The 24,916-nt window shown below is 37.9% G+C and overlaps 1 protein-coding gene, 1 long non-coding RNA gene and 1 pseudogene across 3 annotated transcripts; 2 read left to right on the plus strand and 1 right to left on the minus strand.

The window, feature by feature from the left end:
- Positions 1-1,046: 1,046 nt before the first annotated feature.
- Positions 1,047-3,739, plus strand: LOC133727175 (THO complex subunit 4A-like). Its single transcript, XM_062154802.1, has 5 exons — positions 1,047-1,247; positions 1,425-1,554; positions 2,198-2,268; positions 2,356-2,546; positions 3,467-3,739. Exons 1-5 carry the CDS (start codon positions 1,047-1,049, stop codon positions 3,735-3,737), a joined length of 864 nt encoding a protein of 287 aa, XP_062010786.1. The 3' UTR covers positions 3,738-3,739.
- Positions 3,740-4,804: 1,065 nt separating this feature from the next.
- LOC133736467 (uncharacterized) lies at positions 4,805-8,376 on the minus strand. 2 transcript variants are annotated; one of them, XR_009859576.1, is made up of 8 exons: positions 8,005-8,376; positions 7,803-7,858; positions 7,582-7,615; positions 6,585-6,629; positions 6,309-6,360; positions 6,104-6,158; positions 5,321-5,416; positions 4,805-4,991 (listed from the first exon to the last, which is right to left on the minus strand). It is a non-coding gene; the product is annotated as an uncharacterized LOC133736467 (long non-coding RNA). The 2 variants fall into 2 exon arrangements; XR_009859575.1 differs by having other exon boundaries at positions 4,805-4,997.
- A 165-nt stretch (positions 8,377-8,541) lies between these two features.
- Positions 8,542-23,202, plus strand: LOC133727187 (glucan endo-1,3-beta-D-glucosidase 1-like; annotated as a pseudogene).
- Positions 23,203-24,916: the final 1,714 nt, after the last annotated feature.

The following is a 24,916-nucleotide window of genomic DNA, read 5'->3' on the forward strand; positions in this document are numbered from 1 at the left end:
TGAGAAGTAAATGCGTTTTTGAAAATGTAAAATTGTTTCAAGGCCCTTGTTTATTATTATTTTTTTTTTGTAAATTTATTTAAGCTCTTGGTTTCTTCTTTTGGTATTTTAAAGTCCCTAATTTATTTTACTATTTCATTTCTTGATCATCTGGCCTCTATTCGATATGTCACATGTCTTTAGGTCAATCGGGTTTTGTATAAATATAATTCACTCTAAGCGGTTTAGCTCTTGAGCTGTTTCAAACATTTCACTAGTCATGTCTGGTTATTGGTTATTTCTGGACTTATTTCCAAGGTGATGTTGCATTTTAGGTTGCTTTAGAATGACTCAATCTTGTCGTAGCCTGAGGATTGGGTGAACTGTTTTTTCTGTAATGTTACCTACATATTCATTATTAATGGATTGACAGCCCATTCTCTCTAAAAAAAAAACTTATTTTAAGTGATGATCATAATATACATAGATTTAATAAGTATATAACGCGACTATCAGATTATAACAAAATAATTGTAAATTTATAGGTGTGTGTATGTGTGTGACATTATGATAACCTAGTCAAACAAACTCAAGGGACCTTTGTTTGGGTTTGGGGTTTGAAAACAAGCACCAAGCGGCAACATCACCATTGCCGTAAAAAAAAAAGATCGAGGCTAAACTAATAAACATATCAACTTCTAATGATAATAAAATCTATGAACTAAAAGAGCTTGAGTTTCGAAAATGAAAACCTCATAAAACTGGTGACTCCAGTAAGATTAATGAACTGAAACTGAAAAATAGAAACTATATAATTATAAGCTCAAAATTACTAATTTTTCTTAAATAATATCATCCAAAAATGACTTTTAAAACAGGCAAAATAAGAACACATATTTTTCAACGTTCGACACGTGTCCCTAATGAGACAAATCTTTCCCCCGCCTTTAAACCACGCCAGTATTCTCCTTCACCACCAGAACGTACTGTAGAGATTCTGCAAAACCAAAAACCCTGCTTCACTGTCCTCCAAAACCCCTCACCTCTCTCTCTGCTTTTTACCCAAAATGCCCTTCCCTCAGGACCGCCTGGACCTCCCTCTCGACGCCCTCATCGCCGAATCCAAGCAACAACGCCGTCACAACAGCCACGCTCACCAGCCACGAGGGCATAACGGTCATTTCGGCGGCGGAGGCTCCACCTCAGGCCCCTCTCGTCGGCCGATGAACCGCAACGCCTACAGAACGGCGCCGTATCCCACTCTGCCGGTGAGCCACCGTTTACGCTTCCCCACATTCTCAACTTTTTTGGGTTTTCCGAGCTTCTTTGATTTTTTCACTCTCTTCTGCTATCAGGAACCAAAAAGGCGTAGGCTTTAGGGTTTAGGGTTTGCATGTATGATGTTTTGGTTTAGTGTTTGATGTGTGTTAGTGATTTTGATGCAGGAAATGCAAGGACAGCCTGGACCCAGAAGGATTGAGCTACCATTGGCTTTGAGCCAAGCGATGAACAGTGAGGGAAGCACCAAGCTTTATATATCTAACTTGGACTATGATGTTACCAATCGAGATATAGAGGTAGGTATTTATTATTTTTTGACATGAATTTGGTTATTTTTTGTGTCCTTTCTCTGTTTGTGTTGTGGTGTATAAATGTATAATCCATGTGGGAAAAGAGGGGGCCTTTTTAGTCCCAGAGCTGTCAAAGAGGGTTATATGATTCAGTGAAGTAAAGCGGAATTGGGGTTTTAACTAAAGGGTGCCAAAGATCCCAACTTGAAGTTTTGGTTTGCAATCTTTTATGAACTCTGTTTGTCATGGTAGGAGTTTTACCAGACGACCCTCTATCCCCTGTTTCAAAAGAAATGGTGTCTTGCTTTTGATATGGTCACTGTAATCTGTGACCCTGAATCACCTGTCTGGGTTTTTAAAAGGAAATAGTGTTATTCTTTTGATATGGGCACTGTAATCTATGCAGGGGGTGTGTATATGTAAACATGTTTGTGGGGCAAATGAATGTGCATGTGTTCATAAGGTCAAGTTGTATATATAGGATGCTGCTCAATCTGCCAGTTTGTATGAGTGATTGTTCTTATTCTTCTTTATGTTGTTTGGTCAGTTTTAGACTAAAAAAATGTGCCTTGTAATTGTTTGAACTTTCTGGTTTCACAACTCTTTTGGCATTTAAGTTGAAAGGTTATAACTACAATGCAATCTGCAATTGCTCTTCTCTGAGGTTGGTGAATTGGAAAGGCACTCAATCCATTATGATAAAAGTGGAAGATCTAAGGTATCTTCACAGCTTGACATCCATGGAATTCTTTAAAGAATGTTTTTCTTTTCTTTGGCTTAGAAGGTTTGCGTTGCTTCTGTTCAGGGAACAGCTGAAGTTGTCTATAAGCACTATTCAGATGCTCTAGCAGCAATCGAGAGATACAACAATCAGCATCTTGATGGAAAGAAAGTGGAAATTAAGCTTGTGGGACTCAATGTTGTTTCTCCTGTTCCTCTGCTTCTGCCTCCAAATACAAATTTCATGCAAGAACATCCAACTCCCGTCTTCCAGAGGTATAGTGTTTCTTTCTTTCTGCTTCTGTGTTGGGAATCGGTATTATGATCTCTCTGTATGTTGTGTCTTTGCAATTAAATATAGGACTTTCCATTGAGTTGAGTTACATGAAGTCATATTTATTTGGTCTGAAATGGTTATCTTGATCTCCCTATGCATTTGGAAAATAAGCTAATGAGGAAAATATTAGTCCCGCTTCACTTTGGTCTGAGCTTTCATTGATGTTCTGTTCACAGTTTCATCATAAAGATTTGTTTTTATGTTGCCTACTAATTTATTTTGTATCAACTTAAGCCAGTGATTTCAAGCCACAAGGAGCATCTGTGTATCTATGATATTTTTATTTCCGACTTTATCCAGTTTTCACTGGTAGTCAAACATGTTTATACCAATACATTGGCTAAAGTATTTCTAACCAAGGCAGCATACTGAAAACATTTTTAATAACTTGAGCTATAGTTGTTCTTTTTTATGAAATTTTTCTATTAAGCACCTGTGTGATGAAATAGCAGTCTGAAACTATTGAAGAAACCTGCTAAAGAGAGGGAGAACATTATTCATGGAAGTGAAAGAAATGTGATGACTGATGAGTGTATGTATAATGTATAGGCTGTTACATATTGTGTGTGTGAAAGTTTACATGTGAATGTGTGAACACTTTCACACAGATGAAAAATGTACTGATATTAGCATTTGCAAAATGCAGTCTATATGTTGTTTGCAGACAATTATTTGGATTTGGAGAAGTGGGAAAGAAAAGACATGTTAAGTAGAACTTTGCTAGCTGATGTCTTCCTGATGTTGCCGTTTACTTGTGTTCACTATTTTTTTTTTCGCGGCTTAACTTCACTGGGAAAGCCATTACTGAGGAAAGGCATAGTCATGAACATGATCTTTTTCTTGTTTTGTTGGGGAACAGGCTAGGAAGAGCTGGTTCAAGGGGATCGTTTCATGGTCATGGTGGTGTTGGACTTGAAAGAGGCTGTGGACAGGTGAGAAATGGTGGTCCGAAGGTTACTACAGAATCTCAGCAATGGAAGAATGTGACTGCAGAAAATCAGCAAAGGAAGAATGTGATTACAGAATCTGTTAAAAGGAAGAAAACATTTTATGGAGATACAACTGTGACTTTTGATGATCTGGATGCTGATTTGGAAAAATACCGCCTAAAATGTAGGCCGGTAAATTGAAATCACAGTTAGATGACAGACATGGTAGTTTAGGGGAAGGCAAACTGGTAATATATAACATATAGATGGATATGGAGCACTACCTATTAGCATTTCTTGCTCCCTTGAATTATATCTTACAGTTTGTCTGGTATTTAGTACCACTTTTGTGCTGGGATGCAAAAGAAGTTTGTTACAAAGTCACCCCTTCAATTAGTAACAAGGACACCGCAGATACCTCAGTGCCATCTGCTATCAAACATATATATCCAAGGGGATTTTCTACCTCTGCTATTATTTTTGGCTGGTTACTTCTGTTATGATTGATCATTTTTATTAGTTTAAGCATACATACAGTGTGTTAATTGTTGGAAATTACATTTCTTGGTCTATGAGTTCTGAGTCTTTAGCTATTTTGGTTTGTGTTTTCAACTTGGTCAATTTGATCTATGTGTTATCTCGGTTAATCAATGGAGTCATTTCCGTTCATTTGGTGTTGAAGTCGGCACCTATTTCCTCCGCATTGATTAGTAGAGATAAAGCTATAGATCAATTTGACAAAAGTAAAACGGAAAAACCTATACACCAAGTTAACTAAACAGGTGAAGCACATGGACAAAGAATGTATGTAATTAACTCCATTTTATTCAATATTTTTCATGTTATGCAATTGCGCATGCGTGATGACCAAAAATTAACAACACAATTTGGAGTTGAGTTTGGGCCTTGGGCTTCCAAACCCAAGACTTAATGGGACTCTCAAATAGAAGTGAACTATAAATACTACCCGCGCTTTGCTGCGGAATTTGTTCTCGTGAGTAATTTAGAAAAATAACATACAAAAGGAAAATCATCACATTTCATTCAAATAGTGAAAACAGTTTTCATACATCTTAGATTTTAGCTGCAGTCTATTTGAAAGGAGATGATGCAAACATGCTAGCTGCACAAAAAGGCTAGCTATTCTAGTTGTAGCTTTACAAAAAGGATATAAGAGATAGGTTAATCTATCAAAAGGAGCTGCTGGAGTGAATTTAAGGAGTCGATCAGTTTGTACAAAGTACTCCAGTTGGTTGTTTCAGTTGCAGCTTTGTAAAATGCTAGTGTTGGTTCAAAAAAGTGACGGCTCCGATTGGAGTTGGAGTTGCAGCTGCACGAAATTGATTAGTCTAGCAAAAGCTATATAACATAGCTATTTCAATTCAATTGTTTTTCTATTTAGCAGCTGACAATGGTGCTGATGATGATGATGTAGTTCCATGTTTTTCTGCTTGCCTGTCACTTTAAAACAAAGAAAATACAGTCATCTCATCAAAATTGATAAAAGTTGATTCTTCAAGTGAGCTAAACAGTAGATGAACCATAACTTTAATTAATTTTGGATACAAAAACAGTCGGTCTAAATTTGTAACCAGTAGTGCAGATTCAAAGAGACTATTAATGTATATTAGTTTTAATGTTTAATCAAAATTGATCATTTCACTGAAACATGCTACATAGAGTTCACAGACTATTAATATGGATTAGTTTCACTCTGTTCTTCTCTTTTGAAGGAGAGATCATGTTACGGGAAACCGCTTTAAAGCAACAAATGCAAAACTCACCAGCAACGGATGACAAAGTGCATGGAGGCAGCAGCAAGGAAAGTAAATAGAGAGAAAGTTGAGAAACCAAAAACTGCTAGGCAAGGAAGAAGGCAGCTAAATGTAAAAAGAAAATGAAGAAACAGTTAGATGATTGCTTGTTGACCTCAGGCATGGGACAAAACTACGTAAAGGTCAGGACACATATGAAGAATGCCTAGCTAGTTAAGGTTTATTCTAGAATCATATGCATATTCTTTTCTAAGTCTATTAATAAGCTAAACTTGGGCTATATGCATGTAGTCATAAGTGAAACATATTAGATCGACATTCCCATTCCCATTAAACAAAAAGTTCAACAATTGCAAACATTTAAAAGAAGCTTGCCGAAAAAAAATTATAACAACTTATAAATTTGGAAGATACTGAACAAATAATTTCCTCAATCCTAAGTAAACCAGATTATCAGACATATGTCTAAAACTGTTTGGAGTAGATAATGTACTACAAGAAAGATTGACAACAGAAATTGCACATGTTTTCTTAATTGTTTGGGTTAAATGACACTAAACATGATTTTTAAAAGCCAATTTCCTGCTATTCCATTTATCTTATACAGTTTTTTTTTTTGGTACAATTGTACAGTTTTACTTTGAGGCAGAATGATAATAGTAAAAAGATATACCAGTGCTGATGGTATGCCATGAGAAATAAATCATATAGTTTTATTTATATTAGAAACCGAATGAAACAGTAAGTACCATATCATTTCGAATAGATAAAGTAAACTTCAGATTATTATACCAGTCCTTACTGTGGTGTAGTATGCTTCTAGAAAAGATCCTTGGATTGCCTCATTCTGTGTAAGAGAAAAGGGACATAAAAAGTATATGTTAGCTGAATGATGGTAATTCAGCTATCACAGTGGCACAAACAAATCAAATAAACACTATGATCATACTCACAATACTTGGTTTCACACCATATAAACAAATTGAGAGTCTAATACCTTCAATGTTTCGGCGCAGACCAGCGTTGATTTCTTCACGGCTTCTTCATCCCTTCCAAAGAAGAAAACAGACCTATATAATTAGCATGAATAATAGGAAATCTGTCCAATATAAACAAATTCAGAATGTCAGAACAAATTGAGAATTTTAGACACAGACCCACAATACTTGATTTCTGTCCAACTTAATTTACTATTACTTTATTCAAATCAGCCAATTATCTTACACATGAATCTAGAAAATGTATACTTCGATATATAATTGGCATTGTATACCTTTAAGGAGGTTTCTTTCAAGTGAGACCAGGGATAGCTCCATCTCTGCAATCATAAACAAAGAAGTTACAAAACCAAATTCCACACATGAACAATTGAATCAGATGAGCTTCAATTAACGAAAGAAAGAAATAACAAAAACTCTCACCTACCCAGATAAGTGCATCAACTAACCCAAATTTGTACATAAATTGAAAACTATAACATTTTGACATCATAAATGGAATTGAAAGACTAAAACTTTGTTACATTTTTCACCAAAAAAAAAAAAAAAAACCGAAGCAATTACAACAACCTATCCTTTCCTAGGTTTATCCATTTGAACATTTTCACACTAACTCAAGAAACCAAAGCAATTACAGCATTCTATTATTCATCCCATGATTAGATTCATACCTTGAAGCTGTCGCAGTCAATTACCTAAATTTGAAACTATAGAACAAATAAAGTATATAGAACATAAAAATTAATATCATTTCAAAACTAACAACAGTAAATCATCCAATTGAAAGAACAATAGTAGTGAAAGTATAGTTAGCTTATCTAAACCTCCATCCTAAATCCATTAAACACCTCGGAGTTTCTAGAAAAAAAAATATATATATATATATATATATATATATATATATATATATATATATATATATATTATGTATTATTACTGATACTCAAGTACATCATTCAAATAATTAAGCTTGTCTTCGAGTAATGGAAACAACTTCATTCCTATTAGTGGTCAGAACCCGCATATTGTATGACCAATATTTTTCCCTTTGATCACTTTGATGCTAATCGTTTATGTCTTTTTTCTCAGTCTCTCCCCCCAAGTCTTTACTAATGCAAGAAAAACTGAATAACAATGGATGAATATAGCAGTTCTGTACTTAAGGTTCAAATTTCAGAAGGAAAGAGTTTTGGATGTATTTGAGTATCAGTAATAGTACATAGGGCACTATTACTGTATTACATATTTGAATATAAATAGACAGAGGCTCACCTTCTCAACAGAAATGACTCCCAAAGCAATTGAACTGTAATAGTAGTGAAAGATTTTCATTAGAGATCAAACCTGTTTTACTTGTTTTTGGCAGAACTCTGTTTTCAGATTACAACCAAGATCCAAACTTCAACCTGTTTTCAGATTACTCTGTTTTCAGGTAATAATGCGAATTTCTCTCTTTTCAGTTGTTCTGAAATTACCCAAAATCAAAAACTCACCTTCAACGTCCTCAAATCAATCACTCAAACCCCAAACTGAAGCAGGAACAATACCCCTACAAAACCCAAACCCAGGTAAATTGAAAACTACGTAGATTGGTTCTTGAATAGGAAAGACCAAAACGGTGATGTATGATGATGGAAAAGCTGAGAGACCGACAAAAAAAATAAATCAAACAAATTTGAACCCATCATAGAATACCTGAGATGATTTGTTCGAATCGAGCGACAACTTCTTCCCGTCTCCCTCTTCTTCTTCTTCTTCCTCCTCCTCCTCTTCTTCTGTTTCAACAAAATCGGAAAGCAAAAAACAGGTTTTGTTAAGTGTAATCAAACAGAAACCCAACATAGACTGAAAATTGAACCGAAAACCACATTGACAGTCTGCAAGAACCGATGTCGGTGTGGAGATAGTGAAAACAGATACTTCCAAAAAGAAGAAGAACCCAGAATTATAGCCGAACTTCTCAGGCAACACTGTCATTCATCAAAATAATAAGGGCAAAACCGTCACTCCACTGTGTACAGTGATGAACAGGGAATGGGGCAACAGAGCTTTAGTATATTTAAAATTTGCGCGCCATAACTGGTACAGCAACTCTAACAAGTCACTAGTGCCTAAATATGAAAGATGTAACCCCAAGGTAGTCTAAGATATCATCCTTCAAGTTCAGGCACTCGGACTCCTCCATCAGTGATGATGATATATCCCTCCCGTTAACCCGGTCGTTGTTGGTGTAATGGTGTCACCCTCGACTTCCCTTCCTCCAATCTCACATTCATTCTTGTCCGAGGAAGCCCATATCTCACATACTCTGTTTCGAACCAGACCTCAATATCATTCTCAACCATCCACGCCATTCTATCTCTCTCTTCGAGCCAAGATCACACCAAGCACACCATCCAGCTCAGTAACGATCAGACATGGCTGGTCTACACCTCTTCGCCGATCCATTTGACTGACCACAACTTGTCTGTGATCACTTCTTCTGGGTTTTCAGGCATTGTGAGGGTTGCCGTGCTGCCGGACCCAGAATCTGAGGCTCGATCTCGCTACCCTGTTTCGGGTGAGGCTGTGTCCAGAGATGGGTTTAATTTGGAGTATAAGTGGGAAGCAAAAGGGTCTGGGGATTTGCTTATGCTGGCTCATCCTCTACAAGTGAAGCTTCTTAAGAATGATGACTATGCATGTGGCTGTTTTGGAGGGTGTTAAGTATAGGAACATTGATGGTGAGCTTGTTGGTGTTGTAGGGGACTCGTGGGTGCTGAGGCCAGAGCCTGTTTCGGTTACTTGCCATTCGATTAAGGGTGTTAAGGAAGAGTCGAAAAGTGAGATCATGGCTGCATTGTGCCAAGATGTGGAGGGTTTGAGTTTGACACCAGTTGTGACAGAGTCTTCGTATTTCTAGGGAAGTTGGTTGCCAGGGCGGCGAGGCTGGCTTTGATTGCTGAGGAGGTGGGTTATGTTGATGTGATTCTGGCGATTGAGAAGTACTTGAGGGATGCAATTGAGCCATGGTTTTGGATGAGACTTTTGGTGGGAATGGGTTTTTGTATGAGAGTGAATGGGGTGGCATTGTTACTAAACAAGGATCATTGGATTCTGGTGCAGATGTCGGGTTTGGAGTTTACAATTGAAAGTACTAGAATGCCCGGGGGGGGGGGGGGGGGGTGAGGGTAGGCTGTGAATAGGCAACACTCTGGGATGTACACTCAAAACTGATCTCAAGGATTATAATAAGATTGTTATCCCAAGACAATGAAAATAGAACAAGTAGAAATCAACGTGTCAAGCAACCAATAAAAGTAAATTGACACCTAATAGGAAACAAATTTCCCTAAAAGATAATATGCAATAAAAACTGATTTTAACCTAATATGTGCTCTAAACAAAACACGTCCAAATCAGAGAATTAAACATTGACAGAAACACTTGATATGACAACCCTTTTAAAAACCCAGACACGTAGGAGGGTGTATTGTATTTGGATTTGTGCAGACTTTTTTTAAATGACAGACTTTTTGAAAAGTCCACAGACTCTTTAAAAAGTTGATAGACTGTTATGGATTTCTTAAAATCATTGATTTTAGCAACAGACTTTTATTGATTCATGAAAATCTATATACTTTATTATGAATGACTTCTACAGATTTCCTAGGATGTACAAAATATAAAAAAACAAAAATAAAACAAATGCAACCCAAACACAAAACAAAATAATAACTTGTTGTCTCTTCAATGCTCCAGTATCTTCTAATAGAAACTGACTCAAATAAATGATTGTTAGTCTGTCTAGGAGTTTGTTCTCATTCCTAATCTCCCAACAACATAAATATACAATATAGATCACTTGATGTTTATGATTAATTATTCTCATCAATTTTATTTTCGCCGATTAACATATATTGTAGCAATATTGGTCAATGTCTTGATCTATAATCAATCAATTGAAATTCAATTGTTCAACCTTTTTTTTAACCATAATATAAATTCAAATTAATGAGAATAATTAATTATTTAATTAATAAGATAAAATTTATTATGGTTCAAGGTCTTAGGGTTAGACCACAATATTTGAGTTTTAAGGTTTCATAAATCATTTTTATTGCTATTAGGGTTCGAAGTATCACAATTGAAAAAAAAAAAAAAGCAAAACAAAACAAAAATCACATTAAACAACTACAATGAACATGTTGGGTATCAAAAAAGGTTGATATCATAAAAGAATATAAAAAAGACAAAAAATTAATAAAGAGGGATGATGAAGGACAAACTTCTTCGTGCGTAGAGAGAAGAACTTTGATAGACCTTTTTTTTTTTTTTTTTTTTTGAAGAAGAAACTTTGATAGACTTTTTGAAATCTTTGGTCTGGAGGCTGGAAAATTATTGGAGTTTGGTATGTATAGTTAACACTACAAAGTCCATGATTTTCTAATTCCATAAGTATGAATGATATTTTGAATACCTCTGTACTTTTATTCATTTTTAAAAGTCCTAATTGAATACTCCTAGATTTTGGTGGAATTCATGAAGTCTTTAAAAATCCTAATTGAATACCTCAAGACTTTCATGGACTGTTAAAAGTCTATATTGAATACACCCAGACTTTTAAATTCCATAGATTTCTTTAAAAGTTCCACTAATTCCATATACAATACACCCCCCGTAAGTAAGAATACTAAATAGATCGACCACCTCAGGATTGAACCACAGCTAACAATCCTGGAACTCAATCATGCACAATGTAATGAATGAATCTTACCAAGAACTTCCATACGAATCAGTAGGGTCTTGTCTTGCGTTACATGCCTTGAACTTCAATTCCAATTGCTAATTAAGAACATTCATCTCACACACTCTCTTAAGCTAGAACTCTCTAGTTTTGTATAAAGGGAATGCCAACATACAAGTTCCTATACTAACAATCTCCCCCTTTGGCATTCCTATACAAAACTACACTCTACTCATCATAGACTCAAAGTAACCGTCTTCCATCATATCAGACACTTCCATTGTACCTGAAACACTCAATCAACATACCAAGTGAAAAACAACTGATATTGCATTAATCAAAAGTTCAAAGCAGTCGACAGTCACATGATCAACTTCAAACCAATAGTTCAGGTCAACACAAACATCTAGCAACAAGGAAACCAAAACAGAAAAGTAAGAACAAGCTAGCAAGAATCATTCTCCCCCTTTTGTCTAGGAATGACATGGGGACCTAATCAATATACTCAATGCGAACACCAGCCGGGAGAGCAAAGTGATAACCTCCCATGTCAACAGAAAATGGAGCGAGGGGATCCGGAACATCCTCAACAGCATCCTCAGTAAGAGTAGTAGCCTCAACCGCTGCAACCACTGCAGCCTCGTCAGCGGCAAGATCAGTATCGGCAGGGACAGTAGCAGAACTAGAACCAGGCGGAGGATCAGAATGACCAACAACAGTGGGTGGATGAGAAGCACGAATGTAATCCAGAAACAAGTGCTCAAGCCCACCAACTCGGGTAACCAGTGTTGGAAATTTAATTAATTTAAATTAGATTAAATTCATTTGAATGAAAATTCAAATTAACAATTTTGATATATATGAAAGAAGTAACTGATCATCTTATCCAAAGGTTATAACCTTTCAAACTAAACACAACGTGGAAGTTGTTGTGTAGAAATGTATGACCTTTCAAATAGATGCTTCAGACTCCTATATCTACAGAACCAATCCCACCACTTTGCATCCAACTTTTGCATCAGAAAATTCATCTAGTATTCAAAGAATTTCTGCATTTCATATTAGAGTTAAAAACAGAGAAGGTTCAAACACTACATTGGTTCGCCGTTTCTTGCTGATTAAAGTGCTTTCTCTGCAAGAGGAAAGATCGTTGTATCCTGGGAGGCATTCACCAATTCAAACCTTCAAGCACCTGTGAGGGGCGATTTGTCTTAAGGCTATAGAATCAAATTCTAGCCTCGTTCTGTCAAAGGTTTTTCTAAGATTTCATACTTTAGTTTTCTTATATCGTATTTGATTTGAATTACAGTGATTTCTTATAGACATACGGATTCACAATATAGCAATTTCCTAATTATTTTTCTAACAACCAGTGTGTCAAGCTGAGCATTAACCCCAAGAATGAGGGTGCGAAGGCCTAGAACATGATCCTCAAGAACCTTCAATTCCAATTGCTAAGAACATTCTTCTCACACACCCTCTTAAGCCAGAACTCTCTAGTTTTGTATAAAGGGAATGCCAACATACAAGTTCCTATACTAACAACAATGATCACCATTATCACTTGGGTTACTTTCCGTATGGCATTTCAGTGCTCGCTAAGATTGACTTGGAATGGGGGATGAAGTATAAGCCTCAAGCTTATTCATTTGCCGCGGATTTTATGAACTTAATTAGAGAGGAGGTCAGGTTCGAGTTATCCAAGGCTGAGGTGCTTTGATTTGTATAAACTGCATTCTTGGGCAGGAGGGGTGACTGAATTTGGAGATAGCAGGAATCAAGAGAGCACTAGCGAGGTGGTGAATGCTAACTACTCAGCTGCATTGTTGGGATTAGCATATGGAGACACTGATCTTGTGGCCACAGGGTCAATGCTTGTGTAATACCCCGAAAAATCCAAATTAAATTCTGTGGATTTTTAGAAATGATTTCACGATAGTGGGAGCGAGTACGAGGCTCGGAGGAATTGTGGAATTAGTTCGAACGATTAATTTTCGAAAAAACGAACGTTATTTAGGGGGTCTCAAAAAGTGACTTTTTATACATTGGGAATTTGGGAAAACTTCCTTCATGAAAGTTGTAGAGGACATTAAACCGAGTGCGTGCATATGTGGTACGTAAAAATCAGAGTTCGTATGCGAAAGTTATAAGCAAAATATGAAAGTTACTGTTTATGGTAGATTGGTATAAATTTGAAATGTTACTGTAGCCAGGTAACTTTTCTTTCTTTTCTCTCTCCTTCCCCCGTGCTCTCTCAGTCTCTCTCTTCTGCAACTCTCTCTTTCTCTCTTCTGCAACCTCCTCTTTCACCACCTCTAGACCACCAAATGGCGAGCTGCGAGCATCGATAGACTCGTCTCTTCCTCCTTATCACGCATGTGGGAGTTGTTTACGACGATTTGGCCGGAAATGTGGAGATCGAAGCCAACATTTTTACTGTAGCAAATTAGTCAACGCCGATTTCCGGCCACCTCCAGTCATAAACCCAGGTCCATTAGAAGCGCCTTAAGCCGCTCTTCATGCTCGCCAAGTCTCATAACCCAGATCGAAGCATGGAGGAAGAAAGCATAATTGGAAAATTTCACTGTACATCGGAGTGCTTAATTGTTCGGCTACTTCAAGGTATTTTCTGACTTTGTCACAGTTGAGAAAGTGATTGGAAATGTTGAGATGATGCTGTGGATGAAATTTGGTGGCCAGAGGAGGTGGTTGACCGCCGCGTTGACCGCCGTTGACCGCCCACTGACCGCCGCTTGTGGCGGCGTATTCGACCATATTTTGAGTTTTTATTATCTAGGTGATGATCTACGCATCCTTACGAGCGTTTTGATATATTACAAGGTCATTTTAGAAAACGTTGATAAATAGTGAATTTATGTTTTGACGTTACTATTTAACGTTTTTACGTTTTATCTTCGGTTTACGATCTGTGAGGATCTGACCATCGGTTTTACTTCAAATTTGGATATGATGATCTTATGACTGTCCCAGTGGCTTTGTGTGGTCATGGGCGAAGATCCGACCGTTGGATCTTCGTATAAATGTAAAACAATGATTCGGAAGGCGATTCGTGAGAATCCGACCGTCAGATTTTCGTATAATTTTATGGAGATGTTTGTTAGAGTGATTCAAGAAGATCTGACCATTGGATCTTTGTGATAATTTTGGAGGATGATCCTAAGGGCGATCCGTGAGGATCCGACCGTTGGATCATCGTATAATTTTGATCCGACCGTTGGATCATCGTATAATTTTGATCCGACCGTTGGATCATCGTATAATTAGGATCCGACCGTTGGATCATCGTATAAATTCGATCTGACCGTTGGATCATCATTAAATTAGAATCCGACCGTTGGATTTCCGTATATGTGTGGTTTATGAATGATTGCTAAGTTAAGATTGTATCTGACTAGGTGATTGACGGTTTGAGTTGGTGGACGATTGTGGATCGTATTTTGAGCTGAATTGAAGACGCAGCGGGATTATCGAGGTGAGTAAACCTCACGTGGTTCATATTACGAACCCAATACAATTAATTGCTTTATTTTGTTGCAATCATATGAACTATTGTTGGTGTTACTAGACATTCCTGTGTGAATGTCTGTATATATATTATTACGTGAAATAATATGTATTGTTGGAGTTGTGTTGAGTTATTGTTGAGAAACAATATATTGTGAGAGATATTGAGTTTATTGTTGAGAAACAATATATTGTGAGAGGTGTTGAGTTTTATTGTTGAGGAACAATAAATTGTTGTGATCTGTGGAGATCACTAGGTCACGAGGTGACCATGGCATCTATTAGTGAATCACGCTCTCGTACCGGGCTGGTGGTTATTAATAGTATTAAATCGTAATCACGTCTGTGGCCGGACGAGTGGTTACGTTCAGTTAGAGCTCTAGTCTGTCTGCCAAATGTGGAGTGAACTTATGAGTGAAATTGAGAGTAACTCATAAGTGTCAATATATATATGGTAACCTTATGAGGGAAATTGAGAGTAACTCATAAGGGTCTATATATATATATGAGTCTGTCTACCAAATGTTGGGAAATCTTATGAGCGAATTTGAGAGTAACTCATAAGTGTCTATATATATATATGAGAGTGAGTGATCTTATGAGCTAAATTGAGAGTAACTCATAAGTGTCTATATATATATATGAGAGTGAGTGATCTTATGAGCTAAATTGAGAGTAACTCATAAGTGGCTATATATATATATGAGAGTGAGAAAGTAACGTGGGTTTGTGGTAGTCTTGAAATCTAATAAATCAACAGTTCTTTCTTGTTTACTCATACTGGCTGTAAAAAGCTTACCGGGTTTTGTGTTGTTGCAACTCCCGGTACACTATTCAAATTGTGTAGCGGGTAATCCTACAGGACAGGAGAACCAGGACGGTGATCGTGCGGTTAGAGCAATTGTTAGAGTTTTACAACAATTGTAAGTTGTGAGGTGTGTTATGCTCATTTGAGCTTTATAATATATTGTGAGAGTGAATTGTAATAATGAACTCGAAGTTTCGAGATTTGGTTTTTTGTAATTGTAATTATTCAGGTTTCGGATTTGAATTTATTATTCAAAATTCGGGGCGTGACAGTTTGGTATCAGAGCGTAAGGTGCATATTTGGTGATGTGTCAATACCTTCCGAGTGATGGCCCGTCTGCAGCGGATCCCCATCGTGTGCTCTTCGGTATTGGCTAAGTCATTGGGTATGCGTGAGTGTTGGGAGTTGTTTAGGCCGCTAGGTCGTTTAGGGAACGTGAATACCTTCCCTATAGTATTGACTTGGTTAATATGAATTTGTATTTGACTTATACTGTGTTTTAAGTGTTATACATGTCTTAGCCAAGCATACTATACTCCTTAGGTGATGGAGATTCGAAGGGGTTGTACTTAGAACCTTACAGTTGTCTTGTAGGTTCGTATTGGAATAAGTTCAGTGGCCGCGAGTTACAATCCTTGAGGAATAGGAACCTCTTGATTCAACTCTGTTAAGTCAACGAGGATTGTTTTATGGAAATGAGGTTCTTTTGATTGTTGAAGTGTTTGGTTGAAGACATGGTGTGGACCTATGCACGTACCTAGTGTGGATACGAGTATGAATTGTTATAAATTTTGTCTTCTTAAGTTGGACGTACAGATGTTTAGATGAGGTGTACGTATCAAGGATTAGATATCTTGTTTTATAAAGAGACGTCTTAGTGGAGTTTTGGTAATTGACATGTGATACGTGATTAAAGTGACTCTGAGGCAATTATGCTGACCTTGTGTGAGATTGAATTCTTAGTGTAGACTAAGAAGGTTGTGTGGTGATTTTATATACACTACGTGATGAACTTTTAGAAGGAAAAGTTATGAGTAAAAGTATGGGTTTTTCCCTGATGTCTATAGCAGACTTGTGAATATAGTTTTGTTCAAGTGAATGAAATTGAATTTTGAGGCCTATGTATGGTGCAGGAAGAAGCATGGAGGACATGTTAGAGTCAGGCAAGGGTTTGCCTTTGGTGATTGATTTTAGGTGATATAGTTAAACGCAATTTCAGATATTGATTTTAGTGACTTTGTTAGGTATCCATAGTGGTTCAAGTGAATTACTATGTGATATGGAGTTTGATTCGATTTCTGAATCGCTAAATGTTAGGGATTGAATTGTGGTGAGTTTTTGTTGAAGCAATTGATAGATGGAATTATCGAGATTCTATAAGAGTTGTAAGAGTAACTCTAAAAACGTGGGTTTTTCCTAGCTAACTCAGGATGTGTTTAGCTTTATAAATCCCTAATCCTATCGATGAAATTGTTGTGTTTGGTTTGACTCAGAGGATACTAGCTAGACCTCGATGCGACTTAATTGATTGTTGGATTCTTTTTGAGTGATTGTTTTTATTGCATCATTATGAAAGATGTGTGCAGTAGAGTTGTTTATGGTTTTGAAAATAGTATTGGGTGACCAAGGTTCGATCCTTGGTGTTGTTGTTGGTTAAACAAACAGGAAAGAAAACATGCACACCATCTTATTGAGTTTATATTACAAAAAAAAAAAGAAAAAAAAAGAAAAAGAAAAAGGAAAACGAGGACTATGCTGTACTAAGCCTAGTCAGCAGCTCCGGATGGGTTGAGGCTGAGCTCAAGAGAAACTGGAGATCCACGGTTGTAACCGCCTGAGCCACCGAAATAGTAATCATGTGCACTACCTTCCTCGGAAGTAGTCTTCAGGTTACCAAAGACGTCCTCGCCGTGCACGGGGAACAGAGGAAGAGTTTGAACCTCCTGGTGATCTCCTCCTCGTTGTTGCAGGGATGTTTGTCCTCCTGTTGTGCCAAAAGAGTTGGACTGGTATTAGTGTTGAAGTGTGAGGAAGAATATGAAACAAAATTTAAATCAAGAAATCCTTCATTACCAGTAGAATAGGTGGAACCAAAGTTGAGATCAATGGATCTACCATCATCAGTAGAACTAGTGGACCCAAAATTGATGTCAATGGATCCACCAGCTGGCCCAAAATTGATGTCGATGGATCCACTAGCACCAGTAGAACCAGTGGACCCAAAATTGAGATCAATGGATCTACCAGTACCAAGAGAACTAGTTCCCATGGGCACTGGAGCAGCCTGATTACACCTATTCATCTGCTTCTCTCGAGCCCTGACGTTCTGGAACCAAAAGTAAATGTTCTTACCCTCAACATACCCATACTGGTTCAGCTGGAGACAGATCTCGTGAATCTGCTCTGTAGTTGGGCACTTAAATCCCTTGACATAGTAAAGATCCTTGAGGATTCTTATTTGTTCTGGAGTAGGAATCCACCTGGTACGGCTTCGCCAGAAATCCATGTTGGCACTACTTCCAGCTGCTTGGGTGTTTCCTCCCTCCTCTGTTGGTTGCTGTTGTTGTGGTTCCATTTGTTGCGGGGTTTGGAGCTCCATTAGTTGCAGAGTTCGTGGCTCTTGGGTCATGGGGTGAGAGGATGTGGAAATCGAGGAATACATGGTTTAGTGTTTGAGGGAGATTTTGTTAGAAGGATTGGAGTTGTTGAACTGGTGATTGGAGATCTGAGATTCTCAGAGGAAAGATGAGATCGAATCTTCAAATGGAAGAAAAGATCTGAGAAAGAAGGATTGAAGATTTGGAGGAAAAGATTGAAGATCTGAAAGTTCAGAGGAAAGATGGGATTGAATCAACTAGATGGGAGAGAAGATCAGAAGAGAAGGATTGAAATTGATGAAGAAAGGATTTGAGAAGAGAAAGGCTGAAGAGTTGAGAGAGAAAGGCTTGAGCTCGGAAGAAAATTTCTTTTCTTTTGGAGTGAACAGTTTTTCCCCAGAATGCACCTATTTATAGAACAAGGTGAGCAGATCTCCACCGTTGGATGAACGATCTCAGAATTTGAATCCACGCGTTGGATTAAAGTCATCCGAAAACCCGGAAAAGTTGTTGGCGCGTGGAGAGCGTGTAAGGGGACAGGCCGAACCTCGAGATGCTGTGGCAGACAGCTTTAGCCGAAAGCAGATTTGACTGCCGTAAATCACGGAAGGGATAAGCCGTGACACAAGTGGGCCGTACTTGGGCCTGTCTCGGATCAAGGCATCACTGTAGCTGTGGGTGGAGGCCTGATGGGCCGAGTTTCAGAAACAGTTTTGGACATGATGGGCCGAGTTTCTGAAACAGTTTTGGATGAGTTGGGCCGAATTGTTGAAACAGTTGAAACAGTTGGTTTAAATAAAAGGATTGGTATGGATAATAACGTGAGCAGCCGTGCTCGAGTGGTTGAGTGTACAGTTCGTGTACTAGAGGTCTGAGGTTCGAACCTCGCCTCTCGTTTATTTTTATTATGTTCGTTTATGACATAATAAGTATAAAATTTGTACACATTATATTAAGCACAGCTTGTGCTCCAGTGGTTGGGGGACAAAGGTTTCGTGCGGCAGGTTGAGGTTTCGAACCTTGCCTTCCCCGTTATTTTATTTATGTCACTTATGACATAATAAATATAACACGTGAGCATATATTAATGAAGGCAGCTCTTGCTTCAGTGGTTGGGAGCAAAACCTTCGTGTTCGAGGTCGGGAGTTCGAACCTTACCTCTTACAAATATTTTTGGATCTCGTATATGCTTGATATACGGACGTATATACGATATGTACGGTATACATAAGTATATACGGTCTGTACGGTATGCATACGTATATACAGTTGTACGGTATGCATACGTATATACGGTCTGTATGGTATGTATACGTATATACGGTATGTACAATTTCATACCGTAGCCGAGCTGGAAGTTGGTGGGCCGATTGGTAGGCCCAAATAGTAAGCCCAAATAGTAAGCCCAATTGTTCGGCCCGATTGGTAGGCCCAAATGGTAGGCCCAAATGTTAAGCCCAATCGTTCGGCCCGAATAGTAGGCCCAAATGTTAAACCCAAAGTGGTTTGGGCCGGTTCGAAATGTGGATGGTCCGATTTCTTCAGGCCCAATTGGCCAGCCCTAGTGCTTAGCCCAAGGATTGAGCAAGCCCAAGTCATCATCATTGGGTGACATAATTTATTGACGTACTTTTGGGGATGATTTGTTTTGAGTGATGCATCTCTATAGTTGTGAAGAGTGGTGCATGCTTAAGTTTTACTATGGAGATTTACCGTGATGCTAATTGAGTAGCGAAACACTTTGTGGGAGTGATTACTGTGCTTGTATGCCAGTACAGAGTGATGATCTATGTGAAGATCTATGTGATGATCTATGTGAAGATCTATGTGAGGATCTATGAGATGATCCATGTGACGATTTTGTGTATGTGATGTGGAGTGTTGTTGAACAGTTGTTTTGTGAATTTACATTGTGATGAAGGGATTTAGTGGCCATAGGAATGTATTTTTATACAAAGGATTGTGGCTTTGTAGATTACTACAGATTTGGAAAAGATGGAGATTCTATGATTAGGTCAACCTTAATCGAGAGGAATTGACTTACGCTTAAATTTCGGGACGAAATTTCTTTAAGGAGGGTAGATTGTAATACCCCGAAAAATCCAAATTAAATTCTGTGGATTTTTAGAAATGATTTCACGATAGTGGGAGCGAGTACGAGGCTCGGAGGAATTGTGGAATTAGTTCGAACGATTAATTTTCGAAAAAACGAACGTTATTTAGGGGGTCTCAAAAAGTGACTTTTTATACATTGGGAATTTGGGAAAACTTCCTTCATGAAAGTTGTAGAGGACATTAAACCGAGTGCGTGCATATGTGGTACGTAAAAATCAGAGTTCGTATGCGAAAGTTATAAGCAAAATATGAAAGTTACTGTTTATGGTAGATTGGTATAAATTTGAAATGTTACTGTAGCCAGGTAACTTTTCTTTCTTTTCTCTCTCCTTTCCCCGTGCTCTCTCAGTCTCTCTCTTCTGCAACTCTCTCTTTCTCTCTTCTGCAACCTCCTCTTTCACCACCTCTAGACCACCAAATGGCGAGCTGCGAGCATCGATAGACTCGTCTCTTCCTCCTTATCACGCATGTGGGAGTTGTTTACGACGATTTGGCCGGAAATGTGGAGATCGAAGCCAACATTTTTACTGTAGCAAATTAGTCAACGCCGATTTCCGGCCACCTCCAGTCATAAACCCAGGTCCATTAGAAGCGCCTTAAGCCGCTCTTCATGCTCGCCAAGTCTCATAACCCAGATCGAAGCATGGAGGAAGAAAGCATAATTGGAAAATTTCACTGTACATCGGAGTGCTTAATTGTTCGGCTACTTCAAGGTATTTTCTGACTTTGTCACAGTTGAGAAAGTGATTGGAAATGTTGAGATGATGCTGTGGATGAAATTTGGTGGCCAGAGGAGGTGGTTGACCGCCGCGTTGACCGCCGTTGACCGCCCACTGACCGCCGCTTGTGGCGGCGTATTCGACCATATTTTGAGTTTTTATTATCTAGGTGATGATCTACGCATCCTTACGAGCGTTTTGATATATTACAAGGTCATTTTAGAAAACGTTGATAAATAGTGAATTTATGTTTTGACGTTACTATTTAACGTTTTTACGTTTTATCTTCGGTTTACGATCTGTGAGGATCTGACCATCGGTTTTACTTCAAATTTGGATATGATGATCTTATGACTGTCCCAGTGGCTTTGTGTGGTCATGGGCGAAGATCCGACCGTTGGATCTTCGTATAAATGTAAAACAATGATTCGGAAGGCGATTCGTGAGAATCCGACCGTCAGATTTTCGTATAATTTTATGGAGATGTTTGTTAGAGTGATTCAAGAAGATCTGACCATTGGATCTTTGTGATAATTTTGGAGGATGATCCTAAGGGCGATCCGTGAGGATCCGACCGTTGGATCATCGTATAATTTTGATCCGACCGTTGGATCATCGTATAATTAGGATCCGACCGTTGGATCATCGTATAAATTCGATCTGACCGTTGGATCATCATTAAATTAGAATCCGACCGTTGGATTTCCGTATATGTGTGGTTTATGAATGATTGCTAAGTTAAGATTGTATCTGACTAGGTGATTGACGGTTTGAGTTGGTGGACGATTGTGGATCGTATTTTGAGCTGAATTGAAGACGCAGCGGGATTATCGAGGTGAGTAAACCTCACGTGGTTCATATTACGAACCCAATACAATTAATTGCTTTATTTTGTTGCAATCATATGAACTATTGTTGGTGTTACTAGACATTCCTGTGTGAATGTCTGTATATATATTATTACGTGAAATAATATGTATTGTTGGAGTTGTGTTGAGTTATTGTTGAGAAACAATATATTGTGAGAGATATTGAGTTTATTGTTGAGAAACAATATATTGTGAGAGGTGTTGAGTTTTATTGTTGAGGAACAATAAATTGTTGTGATCTGTGGAGATCACTAGGTCACGAGGTGACCATGGCATCTATTAGTGAATCACGCTCTCGTACCGGGCTGGTGGTTATTAATAGTATTAAATCGTAATCACGTCTGTGGCCGGACGAGTGGTTACGTTCAGTTAGAGCTCTAGTCTGTCTGCCAAATGTGGAGTGAACTTATGAGTGAAATTGAGAGTAACTCATAAGTGTCAATATATATATGGTAACCTTATGAGGGAAATTGAGAGTAACTCATAAGGGTCTATATATATATATGAGTCTGTCTACCAAATGTTGGGAAATCTTATGAGCGAATTTGAGAGTAACTCATAAGTGTCTATATATATATATGAGAGTGAGTGATCTTATGAGCTAAATTGAGAGTAACTCATAAGTGTCTATATATATATATGAGAGTGAGTGATCTTATGAGCTAAATTGAGAGTAACTCATAAGTGGCTATATATATATATGAGAGTGAGAAAGTAACGTGGGTTTGTGGTAGTCTTGAAATCTAATAAATCAACAGTTCTTTCTTGTTTACTCATACTGGCTGTAAAAAGCTTACCGGGTTTTGTGTTGTTGCAACTCCCGGTACACTATTCAAATTGTGTAGCGGGTAATCCTACAGGACAGGAGAACCAGGACGGTGATCGTGCGGTTAGAGCAATTGTTAGAGTTTTACAACAATTGTAAGTTGTGAGGTGTGTTATGCTCATTTGAGCTTTATAATATATTGTGAGAGTGAATTGTAATAATGAACTCGAAGTTTCGAGATTTGGTTTTTTGTAATTGTAATTATTCAGGTTTCGGATTTGAATTTATTATTCAAAATTCGGGGCGTGACAGCTTGCAGCATTGGAAATCCAGGCAACTCAAATGTGGTGCCATGTAAGAGAGGGAGATAACATTTATGCACCAGATTACACAAAGGAAAGTCGGGTAGTTGGAGTACTGCTGTGGGCTAATAAGAGAAACAGTAATCTTTGGTTTGCGCCTGCACAGCGGAGAGAGTGCCTGCTTGGAATCCAGCTGCTGCCTATTGTACCTATTACTGAGGAATTGTTCTCTGATGTTGGCTATGTTAGGGAACTTGTGAAGTGGACTGAACCGGCTCTTATTAGAGAGGGTGTTGGGGAAGGATGGAAAGGGTTTGTGTACTCTTTGTAAGGGATTTATGACAAGAATGGTGCTTTGAATGGTCACGATGATGGCAACTCGCTTACGAATCTGTTATCGTGGATCGACAGCAGAGGTGAGGAAAGAGATGGATGCCAAGTCGGAGAGAAGATTTGCTCAGTTTAGGCAGTCTCAATCTGGTAACTAGTTGCATTATGATTGTAGTGAGACTCGACATAGTTGTGATCACCTACTGATTTACTGTCATTTTAATAGACTCTCGTTATATATAAATTTGATGTGATGTTTGACTCGGTATACGGTATTTACTTGCCTACCTTTTGCATGAAATTACCTACTCGTCCCAACCTTGAGCACTTTAGAGAATAGGAATTATAATTATGAAGTAATCTTTTGTTCAAGTAATGATGGTAACTGAATAACACAGTAGTTACAATTTCAATTTTTTTCTAAACTTCTGATGATAATTTCTCACAGCGTGAATGCATAACCTTTTTTGCAGAAGAAAACCACTAACAAAGGAAGTCTTTCTCGCAGAAGAAGAAACTTTGAACAATCATAAAAAAAAAAACCTAAAAGATGTTAGCATTCCCAGCTGATACTCTTACAATTCATGTTAAATATTGCAAGAAAGTTACTAAAACCAATACTTTTCTCAGAAAATCAATCGCTTCGATGTCACTAGAGGAGCAAAATCTCTCAACAGTCATTTTACAACAATCAACAACTACCTGAAGAATAACGTATTTACAGTAAAAAATAAACCATGCAGGTCCAAAAATCATAGCAGGCACACTTTGAGATGCCCTGAAAACGGACAATCTGTAACTCCCACAACAAATAATGGAATTAGAGAGCAGAGGTGAGGAAAGAGATGGAGAAGATTTTCTCGGTTTAGGTAGGCAGTCTCTGAGTTTGGTAATTAACTAGTTGCATTATGATTGTAGTGAGTACTTGTAATTAATCACCTATTGATTTACTGTCATAACTGGTGCGTTGCTGCATGGAGGTAGTGGAAGAGTGCTGTTACTTGTGACTCAAGTTGCAACTGCATGCAGCTGTATTTTCTGAGAAATGTCTACTCGCTTTTTATTTATATTCAATTACTAGAGAGCATTTGTTTTGTCTATTATTATTGACTTTGAACATTGTTCTGTTAGATTATGAGTAGCACTAAATCGAGCATCAGAGGTTGCTTTGAACTTATTTTGGTAGTTCGGTTGTACCTAGCTAGGTGGAGGATGGGAATAATGATCAGCCAATACTTGATTGTAATTCCAGCTCGATAAACTTCCAAACAGTTGTGACAGAGTGATACACTAACATCAAATGACCAGCATCTTTGAACCTGCCTTGGAAATTCTCTACTTTTGCAGAGAGTATAAGCACTATCCTTGATCAACAGAATCTTCCTTACAGTTTGTCCACCAACAGTTCTTCTCTCATTTCAGCTCGTTGGTACAGATACATTAAGGAAGAATTGTTGACTAGCTTGTTGTCGAAGCCAGAATATTAACTGCCACAGAACCAGTGACTGTTCCAGGAATGAAGGTACAAATCACAAATTTCTTAATTACATTGTTCTTGCACCTTCTGGATCCCACTTCCTCACGCTGAAAAATGTCTGCTCAATATTGTGTCATTCCAATTGAAAAAAAAAAAAGAAAAAAAAAAGTGATGGACGGCAGGGAAACTTCTTTACATGGAACTGTCGATTACTTTCAGAAGTCTTGACAGGAAGATAAGAAGAACGTACCTTCATATGGAACTTTTAAGACAATTTCATATGCAAGATGGTATGCATCTGCTAAACATAATTACTAGTCAGCATTTAGCAAGTATTTATACATTAATAAGTATTTGTACATTACATTATTCA

This window comes from Rosa rugosa, chromosome 1 (genome assembly GCF_958449725.1).
Source record: "Rosa rugosa chromosome 1, drRosRugo1.1, whole genome shotgun sequence".
NCBI lineage: Eukaryota > Viridiplantae > Streptophyta > Magnoliopsida > Rosales > Rosaceae > Rosa > Rosa rugosa.